Source organism: Mixophyes fleayi, chromosome 3 (genome assembly GCF_038048845.1).
Source record: "Mixophyes fleayi isolate aMixFle1 chromosome 3, aMixFle1.hap1, whole genome shotgun sequence".
In the NCBI taxonomy this organism is placed as follows: domain Eukaryota; kingdom Metazoa; phylum Chordata; class Amphibia; order Anura; family Limnodynastidae; genus Mixophyes; species Mixophyes fleayi.
Genome location: NC_134404.1, coordinates 258,624,245 through 258,642,508, shown reverse-complemented (window position 1 = coordinate 258,642,508; position 18,264 = coordinate 258,624,245). Strand labels below are relative to the sequence as shown.

Below are 18,264 nucleotides of genomic sequence, written 5' to 3'. Positions count from 1 at the left end.
GCCTGGCAGGGGTTCAGGCACTGTGCAGACTGCAAGTTGGTGAGATTTTTATGGTCGATAAATACCGTGATTGGAAAGCGTGCCCCTTCTAACAAGTAGCGCCATTCTTCTAAGGCAGTCTTGATGGCAAGAAGTTCTTTATCACCAATCCCATAATTGGCCTTGCTGGCAGAGAACCTTTTGGAAAGGAAACCATAAGGAGTGGAAATGCCAACAGAGTTCTTCTGAGACAGCACGGCTCCAATTCCCACAGAGGACGCATTGACTTCCAAAAAGAACGGTTTGTTTTGATCGGGTTGGGACAAAACAGGTGCTGACATAAAGGCCTCTTTAATGGCTAGAAGTGTTTGTACTGCCTCTGGAGGGCAGGATTTTGTTAGACCACCCTTCCGAGTAAGGATGGTAATGGGAGAGATGAGCGTGGAAAATCCCTTGATGAATTGGTAAAGCCAATAAAGCGCTGGGTAGCTTTGAGGCCAGAAGGCTGAGGCCAATTACGAGTAGCCTCCAATTTGCTGGGATCCATTTGGAGGCCGGTACCCGAGACTAGGTATCCCAGGAATGGTACCGGAGAACAATTGAAGAGGCACTTCTTCAGCTTACAGAATAGCTGATTTTTGCGCAAACGAGACAGGACTACTTTAACATGCAGAATGTGAGTAGTAAGGTCTCGTGAAAAAATCAGAATGTCATCAAGATATATGACTACTGACTGATAAAGTAAATCTCTAAAAATCTCGTTAATAAAGTCCTGAAAAACAGCTGGGGTGTTACAAAGTCCAAAAGGCATCATCAGGTATTCATAGTGACTGTCTCTGGTATTAAATGCAGTCTTCCACTCGTCTCCCCTTTGAATTCTTATCAAATTGTAGGCCCCTCTGAGATCCAATTTAGTAAATATTTGTGCACCATGAATGCGATCAAAGAGTTCAGAAATCAGAGGAAGGGGATAATGGTTCTTAACTGTGATGACATTTAATCTCCGGTAGTCAATGCACAGTCTAAGAGAGCCGTCCTTCTTCTTTACAAAAAAGAAGCCTGTACCAGCAGGGGATGAAGATTTTCAGATAAATCCTCTCTTCAGATTCTCAGAAATATATATTTGGACATGGCCTGTGTCTCCGGCAAGGAAAGGGGATACACCCTGCCTCTAGGAATGCTCTTTCCAGGGATGAGGTCGATAGGGCAATCTCAAGGTCGATGAGGAGCAAGGACCTCAGCAGCGGTTTTAGAGAAAACATCAAAAAAACCAGAGTAAGCTTCAGGAAGACCCACCAGAGAGGATGTGCAGAAGCAGGGCATCTTGGGTCTCAAGGGGCAGACCGATCTCAGGCATCTCTTCGTACAGGAGGAACTCCAGCGGGTAACTTGTGCTCGCTGCCAGTCAAATTGTGGAGAATGAAGTATTAACCAGGGTAACCCCAGGATGATGGGGTTAATCGACTGAGGTAAAGCCAAGAAACTAATAGACTCGGAATGAAGCGCTCCTACCTCCATTTGGAGCGGAGAGGTGGAGAGAGAAATAGAGCCGTTGGAGACTATTCCCGTCGACAGCGGTGAGAATCAAATGTTGGGATAGTGGGACCGTATTTAGATGGAGTTCGGACACCATTCTGGAAGAAAGTACACGAAGGCCCAGGTAGTATATGGACCACTAGGAGAAAGCAAGGTAACTGACATCAAAAACTCAGATTCCTTCCGGAAATAGAGAGGAAGAGACTGGGATCCGATGTTGAACTCCCTATTTTCACCTAGGAGGTAGCATTTCCCGGTCTCTTGGACAAACGGAGAGAAGGTGTCCTGGCTCACCACAATATAAACAAAGACGGTTCCTCATTCGTCTCTCGCGTTCCTCCAGAGAAAGGCGGGAACGGCCGATCTGCATAGGTTCTTCTGAGGATGGAGAAGGAAGTATGAAGGTAGGTGCCAACCGAGAAAAAGGTCGACGGGTTCGGTCCCGTTCTAAGGCTCGTTCTCTGTGGCGAATGTCCATTTTAATACAGAGGGATATGAGGTCACCCAGGCTAGGAGGGAGGTCACGGGAGGCTAAATCATCTTTAATGTGTTTGTTTAGGCCTTGCCAGAACGTTGCGATGAGGGCCTCATCGTTCCAACGGAGTTCAGCCGCTAATGTCCGGAATTGAAGACGACGGAATTCTGGAGCGTGGGGTCATCTCGCTCCCATAGTGGAGAGGCCCAGGCTAACGCTTGCCCAGAGAGGAGAGAAATCAGATAAGCCACCTTGGCCCTTTCCGAGGTGAAATTCTCTGGAGCCAATTCAAATTGAATAGCGCATTGGTTAAGAAACCCGCGACACTTCAGGGGATCACCATCATATTTCTCGGTAAGAGGGATGTGAAGGCCTCTGGCGGCTACGGTGCTGGAAGAAGTGGTAGGAGCCGTGGTAGTGGAGGATGTGGCAGCCGTGGTACGAGTAGGGAATGAGCTCTTAAGAGAATCCAGGCGGGAGACGACTCCTTGAATGCATTGCAGCAATTGGGCCTGATTGGACTCTTGCCGTTCCACTCTTTGAGCCAGATGTAGTAATAATTCGCGAGCCGAAGGTCCGTCCGGTCCGCTCATGGCCAGAGTATTCTGTCACGTCTTTCACTGGAATTTGCCACTGACTGGTGTTGGTGCGACTAAACTGGGAGGCGCGTAGTCTAACGCACTTCTGGTGTTTACCAGGGACCCTCGAAAGGAGGTATGGACTTCGCTGCGTGGCAATATAAATCTGAACAGAGTTGTCTGAAAGCTAGTAAACTATACTCAAATTACTTACTCGGTTTACATCATACACCTAATGTTAGAGTCTCAGAGAATAACGTCTATTTCTATGTTTACTTAGAGTATATTGTTTTTCTTTGCCACATTGTTTATTCCTGAACACAAGAGGAAACTTGTCTTGTTCCATTTTTTTACGTGGCTCCAGGTCCTGTCAATCTACACATGCAGCGGCCGCTTATTGGCTTCTATTCTACAATCAGACACCAGACTTTGCTATGGCGCCTTTTATAAATTCATATCTACATACTGTTACGAGCCGCTATGGTGACCGGGACATCACTTCCGGGGGCTCCCCGACCGTTGCCGTAGCAACGGCCAGACGCTCTTCTGTCCAGTGCCGCGTCCCGACATTACAGGTCAGCCGGGTGCGTGCGCAACAGCGGGGCAAGCCTGCGGGCTAATTGATTCCATCAAGGGACAGCCTTTGTGCAATTGGAGAGCTGGGCTCTCATTGGTCTGCTTCAGTATTTAAGGCAAAGAGGGCTTAGCCTCCCTGCCGGTTATAGCTTCCAGTTTCCTGTGTCGCTGCCTGCTGCTGTACACCTGGTGTTACCTTTGGATTGTTGCCTACCGTGTATGACCCCTGCCTGTTTACTGGATTTGCCTTTTTGCCTGTGCCCTTGACCTTCTGGCCTGTACCACCGTTTCTGCTGATTTGCCCGTGACCTCGACCCTTGGCTTGTTTCCTGACGATTCTTCCTAGCAAGTGACCCCTGACCTCGGCCTGTCCTTTGGAATTGCTGTCTGCCATTATCCTCTGCTCCTGGGTTCCCCGCAGCTGGTACATGCCACACAACCCTCTGTAGTCTGCAGCCAAGTCTGTCCCCACCACTAGAGGCTCCATATATTTTTGTGAAAATTAAATCTACTTCCATATACATTACTCATTGCATAACTTTGCGCCAAGGGACATATTTGTTTATTCTTTCCATTTGAAGAGCTGGAACTCCCCTTTTACACATAACCAGTCCCAAACGGGAGCATTTATCTCACACACATTAGGGAGCACAAGTCCAACATCCTTTATTTCCTAACAGTGTAGATATGTAGACTACTATGTGTGGTGCTAAATTTTGCTTCACTCTGCTACCAATAATATCTACACTGAGCTACATAATCTTCAAACAAATAAGGAACAAGTTTCATCTATTTCTGAAGGATATATAAATACGGCAGCCTGCAATAATAGTTTTGATTTTGGATAAAAACTTCATAACCTTTCCGTTACAGCGGAATATATCTCCATTATTAACACAAAGAGGAACGTGTTTTACCTTACTGGAACCTTTGTAGAGGCCCAGCTTGTTTCCCTGCTTGGACGTGGGCAGTGGGCAGCGATGAGAGACATTTCTGATACAATGCCTGATCATCTATTGGAGTTTCGTTGCTATGTTTTTAGCTGCACTATCCCATGTGCGATCCTTCGGTTCTGCAATATTGGGATTTAATGCTATCTTTGTACAGCTAAAAAAGATTATCTCCCTATGGGTCCTATTTAACAAGCTCCTAATCCCCTGGACCACCACAAGTCTATATATTCCCTCTCTTCATAACTAGGGTCCCACTGTTATTGTAAGCAATAGCAATCCCCATAGATTTCTATGGGCACTGCTATTTTTTGTGATTTAACAAGTTCTGAAAATCTTGTGCCCAATGACATCTGAAAATGGAATTAATTATTGAAGTCTATGGGGATAGCATTTCAGTAGAGGGAACTTCGGATCCCTCGTAGCATCTTACCTGATCTCACCTCTGGTGACTATTGAAAAGGTGGCCACTTTGTGATAGTAACCATAGAAGAGATAGGAGATAGGTGTTCACTGTTACAGCCATGTGTCGTAACTACTGTTCCAGCAGAACACCTTTTAATAAATGGTCACGATCTTAAATTCCTTCTCATTGTGATAAGGAATGAAATGATCATGCCAAAAAGGGCTATTGTAAAATATGCCCCTATATGCAATTAGACTATGGGCTTTCCAATTATCATTTTTTATATGTTTCATCCGTAGAAAATGCCATTAGCTCCAATGGATATTTGACAAATTATATGGGTTTCACCTTTATAAATAGTTTGTATGCATTGGGTATGCTTATATGTGCACATAAGTTATTACTTCATTTATAATTTTTTTTAATAAAGTAGTGAATTTTATTTTAAAGCATTTTCTCTCATATTTTTTTGGGTGTAGTTGGAGCTGCTTTTTACTGTATACTTAGTTACATTTAAACATTTCAGTTATTTCAGTTATTTATTCAGCTCAGTAGTACATAGCCTTTTATATACATTAAAGTCTCCCCCCTCTACCTAGCCCTTCACTGGCTCCCATTCCCCTTCAGAATCCTCTTTAAGCTCCTCACACTCACCTACAAGGCCCTCGCCAACTCCACTGCGCCCTACATCTCCACCCTCCTCTCTATTCATGCTCCATCCCGCCCTCTCCGTTCTGCCTCTGACCGTCGCCTCTCTTCCCCCCTTATAACCTCCTCCCACGCGCATATCCAAGACTTCGCCCGCGCTGCCCCCCTCCACTGGAACAAGCTCCCTCCCTCCATCAGAACTTCCCCTAATCTGTCCAGTTTCAAACGGGCCCTAAAAACCCACCTTTTTCTTAAAGCCTTTCTGTCTCCCACTTAACTTCCTACCTTATCTTCTGCCTCCGTCCCCCTACTCTCCCTCTCTCCCCTGCGTCTCTCTGTCTGTCCACCCCTCCCCTTAGATTGTACGCTCCTCTGAGCAGGGCCATCTCTCCTCCTGTTTCCACCACTTCTAACTCTGCTCTCCAGCTACTTAGCCCTCCTCCTCGAGGGTCCTCCACCCCACGTCCACTCTCGCTCCCTCCTCCCCCCTGGGGGTCTCCCTGTCTTCCGCGCCCTCCTTCTTGGGCCCCGTCGTTTGCGGATCCTCCCTCCCCCTTCCCCCCCCTCTCTAGCTGTGCATTGAGCTTACTGAGTTGCTGTGTTTACTGTACTGTGCTGTCTCCCATTGTATTGTAATTTTGTTTGTCTCTGTACGGCGCTGCGGATGCCTTGTGGCGCCTTATAAATAAATATTAATAATAATAATAAAAAAAGTCAAGCTGTGTCTTTACTAGTTGTAAAATAACAGGCATGAACTGCACTTTTCATTCATGTTGTTATCAGGAAGTATCAGTGAGGTATCTATAACATATCCTTGGAAAAGTACTTCAGGGGTTAACATCTGAGTGTTCTCTATGGAGGTGGAATTTAAGTGAATTAATATATCATTGTTATTTCTCTTTGCTCCCCTCTGTCCACTAGTAAGCTCTACAGCCAGCCAGCAGCTAGACCCAGTATGGGTCACCTGATTGAAGACACCTGGGAAGGTAGGGAAGGGGCTGGATAGTGTAAGCAGCCCACAAATCAAGACCTTTTGCAACTTCACTGGGCAGGCAGATCCCAAAAGGGGATTAGGAGGTGATAAAAGAGGCTACCCAAGAAGCTGGACTTGTGTGATTGACTTTTGGCCAAGAGGTGATGCTCTGCCAGATAGTTGCTGTGGATCATATCTCACTGGATTTATCTGAACTGATTTCCTGACTTGTTGGACCTGCTACTGTTAAGGGGACTGTGCTGTACCTATCCCACTGGATTTATTTGAACTGATTTCCTCACTTGTTGGACCTGTTATCGTAAAGGAACCCTCCTGTATTTAATCCTGTTCTGCAGAATAAATCATCCTTCTATTTTTCCTCTAATACCATGTCTGAGTGATTTGGGAACCACATATCTTCACACACTTTAATGGATCATCTAAGTAGATGATTTGCGCTATAGTTTGACTATGTACTGTGGTTGTAAACTTGTGAATAGGGTTCTCCTACCTCTGTCTGTTTTACCCAGTATTGTTTACTACTATGTTTGTCACCAATTGAAAAGCGCTACAGAATTTGCCGGCGCTATATAAATAAATGTTGATGTTGATGATGACTGAAATATGGGCAAAAAAAGATCAATTTTATCCTGTTTTGCCTAACATCACATTTTATTCATCTAGGGCCTGATTCATTAAGGTTCTTAAATGAAGAGGTATCTTATTTCAGTCTCCTGGACAAAACCATGTTATAATGCAAGGGGTGCAAACTAGTGTTCTGTTTTGCACATAAGTTAAATATTGACTGTTTTTTTCATGTAGCACACAAATACTTGATAGCTTATTTGTACGCTGAAATTTTAAGTTGATATTTGTGTGCTACATGAAAAAACAGTCAGTATTTAACTTATGTGCAAAACAAAACACTAGTTTGCACCCCTTGCATTGTAACATGGCTTTGTCCAGGAGACTAAAATAAGATACCTCTTCATTTAAGATCCTTAATGAATCAGGCCCCTGCTTATTTAATTTGAAATCATAAAAAAATGAAGAGAAGTGACACCCTGGGGGGGGGGGGGGGTTAAAAATCTGTCCATTTTATACTATTGTTCTGCAATCTCCAAATAAAACTATATATGATATCCCATGTTCAGCCAGATCTGTCAATTGGTCGGTGTCTTTCAGAACTCTTAAAAGGCTCAGAATCTCAAAGTCTTATCAAGTTCTCCAGTTTTTAATTTATTTTGTACTTATTTAACTTTTTTTTTTTTCAGGAAATGATGACAACTTAAATTCAGTCTTTTATGAACATCTTGCAAGATCTCTTCAGCATTCATTGTGTGGAGACTTGATATTGGGACGATGGGGAAACTATACTTCTGGTGACTGTTTCATTTTAGCATCAGATTACTTAAATGCATTTGTCCATTTGGTCGAAATTGGAAATGGTCTTGTTACTTTCCAGCTACGAGGACTTGAATTTAAAGGTAAAATGACTATGGACAAATGAAAAGCTATGGTCATTTCTTATTTTGCCAAAAAACAAAAGTAGCTTAAAAAAAAATTGCTCTAAGCTAATGTGTTTAAGCTGTATATGGTCTACATTCTCAATTTCCTGTGTTTCTCCTAGGATGCCAGAGTTTGTCAGGTGTGGTATTCAAAGGCATTTCTAGACATCTTTGTGTTGTTGCCTGGGAATAAATGTTAAAGTGTTCACCTTTTTTCCATTACCTGTATATTCTGTCTCCCCAATTATATTGTAATTACTAAACTTGTATTTTTGTTTTGTATACATATATGGGCATTTATATTGCCACGCAGCTGGTACCACATACAATATGGGATATACCGAGCGCGGGCTTATTTTTCTCTGTAATTACTAAATGCCTGCAAATCTTCAGCTGTTTGGGTGAACAAACGTTTTTGCCCCAACAAGAATTTTTAGAGTTTGAATAAAATTTAATCTGAGTATTAAAGAGTATTCTGAATTATATTAGCTTGTTAAACTGTAAAAACTTCTAATACAACACTCAGCTCATTTACCTAGTGTGCTAATAACAGGCTAGGTGGTGCTAGTGAGCCCCCTTTAAAGACTTGGGAATGCAGAGTCCTTCCCTACAGAATTGAAAAGAGACTGATTCACTGAGGAGGGAACCCAGCAGTATATGGACTATGTATTATGGTGCTTGTAAGCCATTCCAGAGAAAGTATAGGTGCACACTTTATAGTGAGGGTTGAAGAAGTGAGTAGGCACTCCCTGTGGGAGTTAGGTTTATTGTTTTCGGTGAGCATATACTTTTGTTACTAATTAAAAGTTTATTCCTGTTTGAAGTTTCAGTTTACTGGGTTGAGACCCTTATTTTTATGCACCAAAACACTATTCACTAAGGAAGGCTACTACCAGAGCTGATTCCACCTATCACACCTTGATGGAATAACAGCTTACAAATTAAATGTCTGTGCATACCATGTTGATTAAAGTTATAAAGTAAACCTTTGTGCTTTGCGCAAAGCTGCAATGTAAAACAGTGGAATAGTGCACCTGCAAGAAGAAGGGACAAAAGTTTGTTAAAATGTCTGCTGCATATGTGAAGATTTACAACGTGATGCGAAGTCTAATTTAAAGAAAATGTGTTAGATTGCCTGTGCTGCTATAAATTTTTGTCATTGGAGAGAAAAAAAGGAAATATCTGCAAAATTGAAACTGAAATTTTGAAATTCTTGAAAGACTTTGTGGGCTGTTGTGCAGCAGTGCTCAAAAAGAAAAAAAAAATAGCCAAGAGCCAGTCACATTGCAAATACTTGGAACAGAACAGTCAATTCCATGACCAGATAGAAGCTTTCAATAAATAGATGGCAAGTTCATGAGTAAGCTCTCAATGTGTATTTCAGTGAATAACTGGCAGTCTCTGGAGCAAGTTATGGAAAAAGCTAATTTGTGAAACAGGAGAATGAAATTGCTAAAACAAGATTTGAAGTTGCAGAAGTGGAATGTTTGTAATAGCAACAGCATATAGAGCACTTGGAGGAGAAATATATGAAGTTCAAAACATGCACAAGTTGTTGAGAACCTGTCTGAGCATCTGGAGCAAACAAAACAGTGAAAGAGAACTTTGAGGAAGTCAAAGACATTTGAAAAGTGAGCATAATGAGTTAGCCAATGAGATGTAGACTCTTCTGGAGCACAAGATGGAGGCTCCCGGGAAACAGTGAGAGCTTAGTTCCCAAGAATCTAGAAAAAGAGTATGTTTATTGAGAGGCACTCTGGGATGTATAATAATGATTAAATTAATCAAAACTTTATTATAAAATTGTTTTAAAATGTATATTTTTCCTGATTACTTGGAGACTGGCAATACTGTGTATGATGATATGCAGAAAACGGTGGATGGTAAGAAGACTGGCCAAGATTGTGACCTATTGCCAAGGAAAGTGTCTCATTTGTCATGTATGTGATATAGAGATGCAATTTTCATAAAGAAAGAAGATGCTAAGAGAAAAGTCCCAAGAAAGCGAGTCAAACCAGAGATAACACCCAGCAGAGAAATCTGCTGCAATAGCTGGCAGTTCTATCCACTCTAGCAGCAGCTCAGTGGAAGAAGCAGAATTTACCTCACAGTCTTTGCTATTGGTGGGTAGCATATACTACCTTCAAAACAGCAGTGTGAGCTGGGGTTCACTGATAATCTGCAGTCCCTACTAAAGCTTGAGTGTGAAGTGGGATAAAACCCACGCAAGGTCATAAATACTTACTACTGTGGCCATCTTGATAATAACCATGGCATGACTTAGGAGAAGTAAGTGGAAAGCTTTTGTGTATCAGTGTCCTGTCATCATAGCTCCTGCTTCGCCTGATGATTGTGGGGACAGAACCACTGGTGGACTGGTTAAGAGTCTGGATGCTTTTTATTCAAAAGAGAACAAGGGTGCATGCAGTCCCATGATTCAGGCTAACCTGTTCTGATCATTTCCTCTGACATATGTGACACCACTCAATTATTTACATTTACTCACAATTACAAGCAATTAAAAAGCAAGAATTGGCGCTTGGTCCACAATGGTTATATTCCCTTTTGCTGCTGTTTTAAGGGTTTATTGCTATCCCCCAAGGATCAACATTTAAACTCCAAAAAGGTAGAGGTAGAAATAGGGCTGTTGTACTACTTGCCGTTTAGAAAACATATGTTCTATTCATGTCAAAAATAAAAGTTCTGTCTCAATTGATATCAATTTAAATATATATTTATTATTCATAAAACACAGACTCTCTCTCCAAAAATGACAAGAAATTAATTAAAAGCATAAACCATCTGTTACATTGCATAGGTAGTTAATAGCAGTATATCAGAGGAAAAGGCATAATATGTAAATGGACTTGAATAAACTCTTAGAGCTAGATTTACTATCTTGAAGCCGCCATGCATCGCGGCGGTTTTCCGGCGGGTTTGCATTGCAAACAGCCGGATTTACTAATGGGCGCATATCAGCTTCAATTTGAAGCCGCCGGCGATGTCACGGCGGGATGTAATGCTCAAAGCCGCCGGCGGCTTTGAATAGAACATGGCGCTTTTGCTTTAAATGACGGCGCTTTTGTGTAAAGGCGTTTTTTTTGAAAATTACACCTGTCTCCTGGCCTGTTACTATTGGCTATTTTCAAAGTCAGGAGATTTGACATCACAAGCCCTATATAAACCACTGGCCTGACACTTTTTTCTCTTATAGGGTTTTGAGGAGTTTTGAGAGAGGAGTTAGTTGGTTTGAGCTTTGGTGACAGTTGGTGAGAGTTGGAGTTTGGTGGATTGGTGGAGCGATATCTGATTGAAGTGTGAGTAGTCCTGTGGTATTTTTCTGTTTTGTACATTTATTTTCTCTTTTATTTTCTGTATTGTTTTTTTGGTATTTGACTTGTCCTTTGTCTGTGTTACTTGTGTGTGACTGTGTTGAGAGTGTGTCTGTACTTAGTGTAGTTTGTCTTTTGTGTTTGTAAGTCTTTCTGTGTTTTGTGTGTTTGAAATTTATTTGTCATTATGTCCAGAGATAGGAGGGGAGAACAGGCTGAGGAGAGGGAGATGGAGGTTGAGGGGTCAGAGGAGGGAGAGGTTGAGGAGACAGGTCAGGGCAGGAAGACCAAGACAGGGAGGAATGTGCGCTTCTCACATGATGAGAATTGTGTGTTGGTGCACAATATCGTTCCCTGTTATGAGGTCATACTAGGCAACCTGGCAGCCCGGACTCCTCTAAGGCGGCGTCACCAATTGTGGGGGCGTGTCTGTGATGCCGTGAACGCAGTGGGCCCACTAAAGAGGACAGTGGCCCACTGCCGCAAGTGGTTTTCTGATATAAAAAGGAGGCTGAAAGAGAAGATGGCCCAGGAAAAGAGGGCAACCAGGCGCACGGGTGGTGACCCCCCTCTTCGTATTGAGTACACAACGTACGAGGAGGAGCTGCGACAGATAATGCCGGCAGAGATTGTCGAGGGGATAAACGTCCAAGACACGGATTCGCCCTCTTTTGGACAAGTAGTTGGTGAGTTATTTGCATATTTTACTCTAACAGTATTTAATTTTTTTTTTTCTTTTTAAAACTGCTTTTCTCTTTTTAAAACTGCTTTTCTCTTTTTAAAGCTGCTTTTCTCTTTGCAAACGTTTTTTCTTATTTGTTTTTTTTTTTTTTTGGGTTTTTCAAAGTGTATTTTTGCCTCTAATAGTTTGTAAAGGTTTTTTTTTCTCATAGAAAAAAAAATACAAAAATTGCAAACACATTTGTGCAATAAACAGTATATTTGGAAATTGTTTTTTTCTGGAAATACATTGTATGCTTTTTCTAATACATCCAGAATCGCCAGGACCGCAGTTCAGTCCCAGTGCCAGACCTACACCTCCACCTTCAGCGAGAGATTCGGGCACAGACGAGCAAGCAGGTGCGTGATTTCTGTTTAGGAGAGAAATAATGGAGTTACTTGATTTTCTGTGCAAATGTTGCTGTCAATTTTTTTTTTTTTCTTTTTATTGTTTGCAATGAGAAGTTAGGGCTACATTTTACTAAACTGATATGTTGCCTATAGAAACCCATCAGAATATACCTTTACTTTATTTATTGCATTCAACAAAATGACAGCTAAAATCTGATTGGTTGCTATAGGCAACATCTCCACTTTTTATAGCATGCAGTTTAGTCAAAATAACCCAGCATGTACTACACAGTCCAAATGATAATGGGTATTAAAAGGATAATAAGTGCATCCGTAAGCAGGTAGCATAGGACTAGAAATCAGGAATGCAAACATTGTGAAAGAATCTGTAGTTGCTAAAGAATATTCTTTTCTATCCAGTGTTCAGAATGCAATATACAAACATATTATATACTATATACTTACCGTCATTTTTCATACACAGGGCCCTCTTCATACCAGCCACCTCAGGCGGAGTCCCTGGAAATGTCCCCTGAGCCAGAGGATCAAACGACCATCACCCTGGTTACAGTGGATGCCCCTATGTCTGGCCTCCAGGAAGTTTCACCTGGCCCTGCTGAACCATCACACCACCAACCTGCACCTGAAACTATGGACACAGCCAGAGAAATGGCGCTGTCTATTGGCGCATTCCAGCAGCAACAGACATTGTTCATGGACAAGCAAACTGGCCACATGTCACAAATTGCGGCCCAGTTGAGGCGAATACACCGCTCCACTAGCCAAATCCCTGCTGCAATAAACCGGCTGCCAAGCGCTTTGGAGCAAACGAATGTGCAGCTGGCCCAAATGTCTGGGTCTGTGGATGCCATGCATTCCTCCGTTCGCGAGGGGAATGCCAATGTTATCCGGCTGGCAGGCCAACTCCAGCAGGAACTCATTGCCCGCTTGCCGGCACCTTTTTCATCGGCCTCCACCAGTACTGCTAGTACGCCGAGCAGATCCACACATAGCACTCCTCCAAGGAGAGGTGCTCGCACCAGGGGTGGGCGAGGGAGGGTAGAGAGTGGGGCTAAGCACAGTGATATGCCAGCGAAAAGACGGCGCTAGGGCAAAAAATGTATTATTGGGGAATGTTTTGTGTAAGCGTTATACTTTTTCTTTTATTATGTTGTAATGCAATAAATGCAGTTATATTTCATTCATATCATTCTTTCTTTTCTTCCCATTAAACAAGAGTATACTGTTTTCTTTAAAACGATGCACTAATTTCACGTACACATTGACCTCTAACTGTCACTTTCCAGGGATTTTAACAATTACAACATTCACAGTACACACTATCCTCTGTTTAAAGGGTCCAATTTTATTAAAATATTCCATAAATAAAACCATTGCACTGACATAAAATCAAAAACCAATATATGTTTTTTATTGTATGCACTTACATTTAAAGTAGTTTGTAATGAGACGGTCTCAAATCTGCCTCCCCCCTGTGTGCTCTGCACATCACCAAATGGGACACGGGCCCCTACTTGTTCACTGTGTACAGCAATAATCGGTGGGGTAAGTTGATGTAAAGCTAGATTATGTATCAGACAGCAAGCCAGGATAATATCAGACACCTTAACAGGTGCATACATAAGCACCCCACCAAATATATCTAGGAACCTGGTTTACATGAGTAAAAACATTGGTACTACGTCCACATCAGGCAAAGATTCCAGATTCATACGCACTTTAAATGCACGTGGAGTGGCCGGTAAACCTTTACATCAGTAAATAGGATTCAATAATACAGGATGGGAAAAAAAAACAAAAAACCTCAAATTACATGCCAGTTTGCCCATTTCCCATATACAATCCTAAAGGAGGAAACTTTGCACAAAATGGCTCTTTCTCTTATGTTAGAAATGGCTAAATAGTTCAAACAGCACACTGTTTGAACAATCTCGCTGCTCACAAGCAGCGCTTTCATTTTGGTCTATTGAATGGCGGTTTTCCGGCGGCTTTATAAACCCCCTAATAGTAAATCCGGCTGTTTGTATGTAGAACATTGTTGAAACCGTCATGGCGCTTTATACAGAGGCGGGTTTGGAAACATCATTTTTGGCCGTTTGGACAGCGGGTTTAGCCTTAGTAAATCTGGCGATGGCTAAACCGCCGCCAAACCCGCCGAAAGTCGGCGGGTTTACAAACACGCCTGATAGTAAATCTAGCCCTTACTGTATGTATCATAGCAATACCATCAGTAGATCTTTCTAACCTTACCAATATACTTCAATAGGCAAGGCAGCTTCTATAAAAAGAACTTATATTCCATAACCCTTGTAAGTACTTGTCAGTACATAGTGAGTCACATTCCACAGACAATATTAGTATCTCCCCACTTCACTCTATTAGGAGATAGACTTTCCCCAAATGATCTCAAACATAAACGGACAACAGGTTACCACTGGAATAGTGGTGAAGTACTCTGTAGAGTGTCAGCTCTGCAGTCAGCAGTTTACCACTGGAATGGCAATGAATTATTCGTAGAGTGTCAGCTCTGCGGACAACAGGTAGAAATGGAATGCAGTCCACCAGAAGGGAGAAAACACAGCAGGAGAAAATGGAACCACGTTGTGCCCTGGAGAGGTAACTAAAAGAACAGGTACCAAACATAAGGAGGAGGTGCCTTTTGAATTTGGAGCCAAAATTCATCATCCAATAGGAAGGGAGCAGAGGGAATAAATAGATCGGGTCAGCGCAAATGACGATGGTGGCGGCCGGGACAGAGGGAGCTGTCGACAGGACCAGGTAAGTGCACCGGGGATCGGGTGTGCAGCCCGATCGCCCGGCATGTGACACCGAGCTACAGAAGACATACGTAATGTTCAGGATAGGTTGTTTTATCATCTGGTATTAAAGTAATTCTATCGTTTTCAAATAAGCATTGCCCAAGCGATTGTATGTGTTTCTAACGCACAAAGTGATTTATTTTAGCAGATGCAAAGTTTAACAGTTCAATACATGATTATATTATGATACAGTACAGTACAGCCAATACCAAAGATACATACATACCGCTGCGCTACCACGGGCCGCAGTGGACCGTATATCTGTTTAGAATACTGTGGTCAGAGTAGACTGAGGCTAGTGGGGGTGCAGCTATGATTATATATACAGTCAGTGTTACAGAGTGAACAATAGAGATGACGTGGCTTGCTTCTATAGGTCCAGACTTCAGATGGGTCCAGGGTAAACAGGTCATAGGCTGCTTCAATCTAAGGAATCCAAAGGTGGGGGTCATCTCTCCAGGGGATGAGCTCTATTCTTCCCGTCTGAATCAACAGTTACAATTAGTCTATTAGCATTTTATGGTCAGTATCATATTAAAGGTTTATTCCCTAACATCAATAACTAGAGTATGCAATGTGCAATCTCTTCGCCGAATGCACCGGACAGCTGCTGATGAAAAGGGGTTTAATATGATACTAGACATGACACCTTTCCTATTACCTGAACCTTAAATAACACTGAAGTGTACATATAATCATATTATATAAACTAATAATAAACTAAATACTATCTGCTCATAAATGACTGTGTAACGGATCCAATATAAATATGAATTACATAAATAACTAAATGTTGTAATGCGAGTGTGTACGTGCGTATTTTACCTTGCGATCGCCGTATGCCAGGTGTAGCGTGGCATACTGAGTGCAATCGACCAATAAAACAATATTAACCAAAATACTTTCGTTCATCCAATTATACGACTTTGACACTGGGTACTCCAGTAATTCTTTAGCCTCGGTCTTACTTGCCCAGGTGTTCCTGCATAAATCTCCAGCTCTGCATCTCCTATAATGATTGCTTTGTTCCGGTCGAGTTACTTTAGTGGAAATTCACAGCCCTTCGTTTATCATCTGATAAGTATACTGACACGTTTCATCACAATTACTGTTTTTTTTTAAAGTTGTTTATTACCATTATGCTGCAGGTTTATAAAGGCTGATGGCAGGAGTCTCATCCCGAATCCCCCGATCACTCACAATTTCTCTGCCCATCTCAGAAGCAGCAGATGGTTAGAGAGAGCAGGAGGAAGAGTGGTGGGTTGTTAGTGTTGTGCTGAGCAACATCAGGAATTGCTGGAACTCGTATAGATGATGTACTTCTCCAATGACCATTCTTGCATGTTCCAACAGTTTCTGTGTGAGGCTGCACCTTGAACCTCTTGGCCTCTACTGCATAGGTGCCTTATCTTTTTTTTTCTTTTCTTTTTTTTAGCTTGGAAAGTGCCAGTGACATTTTGCCATTAATCTGATACTCCATTTGCCAGTGTACCATTTTAGTGGGATCTCAAAACAGACATTTACCAATGAAATGTATAGCATATCTTATAGCCAGGAGATGCCAAAACAAATCATGGGACCCCACTTTGGGTCCCAAACCAGAGGTTGCTCTCCTCTGCTGTAGTGGTGGACTCTGGCTCCAGGAATAAGCAAAATGTACTGGTCACTCCATTTTTTTTATGGTAAAATAGTGAAATGCTACAAGGATGCAGCTGTTAGAAATCATGGCCAAGATCAGTGTTCTGGTCAAGTGTAGGTGAAGAATATTCATTCAATAAATTTAGAGATAGTGACAAGAGTAATTTCCTGTATTGTTCCACCTGGTGTGTCTATTGGCCAGATGCTGCCTGTGGGGTGGTTAAAAAGAATGTAAATATGAGTGCAATAAAAGTATAGTAAATGCTTTGTCTGGCTGGTCATTCTACTTGACACTTTGAAACAAAAATCACAATAAGTTCAAACTGTTGTGGCACTCACAATAGTAAATCAAAGACTTATCTTACAGGTCCCTCATCGTACAATTAAAAGTTTTAGGGAGTAGCTTCCACTAGAGGAACTCCAGTCTCGCTCCCCAGCCCGAACACTTAACCCCTTCGAGTTCTTTCAAATCACCCACTTTTTACGATCCCTGCCACCCAAATATTTACTACGTCCCCTCACTCCGTTCGAGAACCTTTGCAAGCACCACCCCATGGCTAAAGTAAGATATCTCAACTTTATAATATCTTTCTTGACTCCACTGTCCACCCTCAGCTCTCACATGAAGTTGACTGGGAGAAGGATCTTGGCCCCCCTCCGGATGAAGAGGCCTGGGAGGACATGAGACTGGGGATAACCAAAAGCTCCATATCGACCAGACTAAGAGAAACATTCTATAAAATTTATTATCGCTGGTATTATACCCCCACCCGACTTCATACAATGTTCCCCTCCTCGTCGCCTGACTGTTGGAGGGGTTGTGGTCACAGGGGATCAATGCTACACATCTGGTGGACTTGCCCAGTTATCGCTCCCTTCTGGGACGCAATCCATGGCTTTATCAATACTCTATTTGAAGCTTCCGTTGCGAAGAACCCTTGGATCTTTCTCCTTTGTTACCCTCCCCCGGACCTTGATAAATTTTCTAAAAAACTGACTGCACACATCCTCACAGCCGCCAAATCCCCTATATCCCTTAATTGGAAACGCAGCTCTTCTCCATCTCTCTCTGCCCTTAAAAAGCAAATATGGCATGTGGCAGCCATGGAAGAGATTACTTACTACTTACACGACAGAGGTTACGCTTTCAATCAAGTATAGGCTCCTTGGCAGTTTGCAGAGTGCTCGTTCCCTTCTGACCCTTAATGACCTCATAGTGATCCATGTGCGGCGATCAGGATTCCACTCCTGCTCTGCCACCCTTTGACTCTCTAACATTTACATATTACCTTCTTTATGATCACACTCTTGCATGAACCTTTGTGGTCTTCCCTTCCTTTTCCTTCAAATTTTTCTTCACCCCCCCATTCTTTATTGCTTGTTATACTTAAAGAAAAGCAAAAATAACAAAAATATGGTCAATTTATATCCCAAGTTTTCTGAGGACGCCTTCTCTGGATTAGACTACAATGTTAATGTCCTTATACGTACACACTGTAATCTTCATACTTCGTATTTTATATGCCTTTTAATGTTTGACCATTCAAAATAAAGAATTAAAAAACAGTCTTAGGGGGGAATTCAATTTCCCCTGAAGTAGCTCTGCGATAACTCTATTACCGTTATTATGGTAAGGGAGCTTCGAGCAAAGAGCCAGCGTTGAAACTACCGTAATAGTGGTATGTAAGCGCACTATTACCATAATAACGGTAATAGTGCGCAGGCCGCGTTACTTTTTACAGTAACACGGCCAA

The 18,264-nt window shown here is 42.3% G+C and overlaps 1 protein-coding gene and 1 long non-coding RNA gene across 2 annotated transcripts in view; both read left to right on the top strand.

Annotated features, from left to right (window-relative positions):
- PCNX2 (pecanex 2) overlaps nucleotides 1-18,264 on the top strand; it is a 433,517-nt gene that overhangs the window by 325,020 nt on the left and 90,233 nt on the right. The window contains exon 25 of the mRNA XM_075203493.1: nucleotides 7,396-7,608. Within this exon, the coding sequence (XP_075059594.1) occupies nucleotides 7,396-7,608 (213 nt within the window). The remainder of the gene's footprint in view (nucleotides 1-7,395; nucleotides 7,609-18,264) is intronic.
- LOC142142941 (uncharacterized) lies at nucleotides 11,534-12,664 on the top strand. Its single transcript, XR_012689413.1, has 3 exons — nucleotides 11,534-11,647; nucleotides 11,958-12,041; nucleotides 12,517-12,664. It is a non-coding gene; the product is annotated as an uncharacterized LOC142142941 (long non-coding RNA).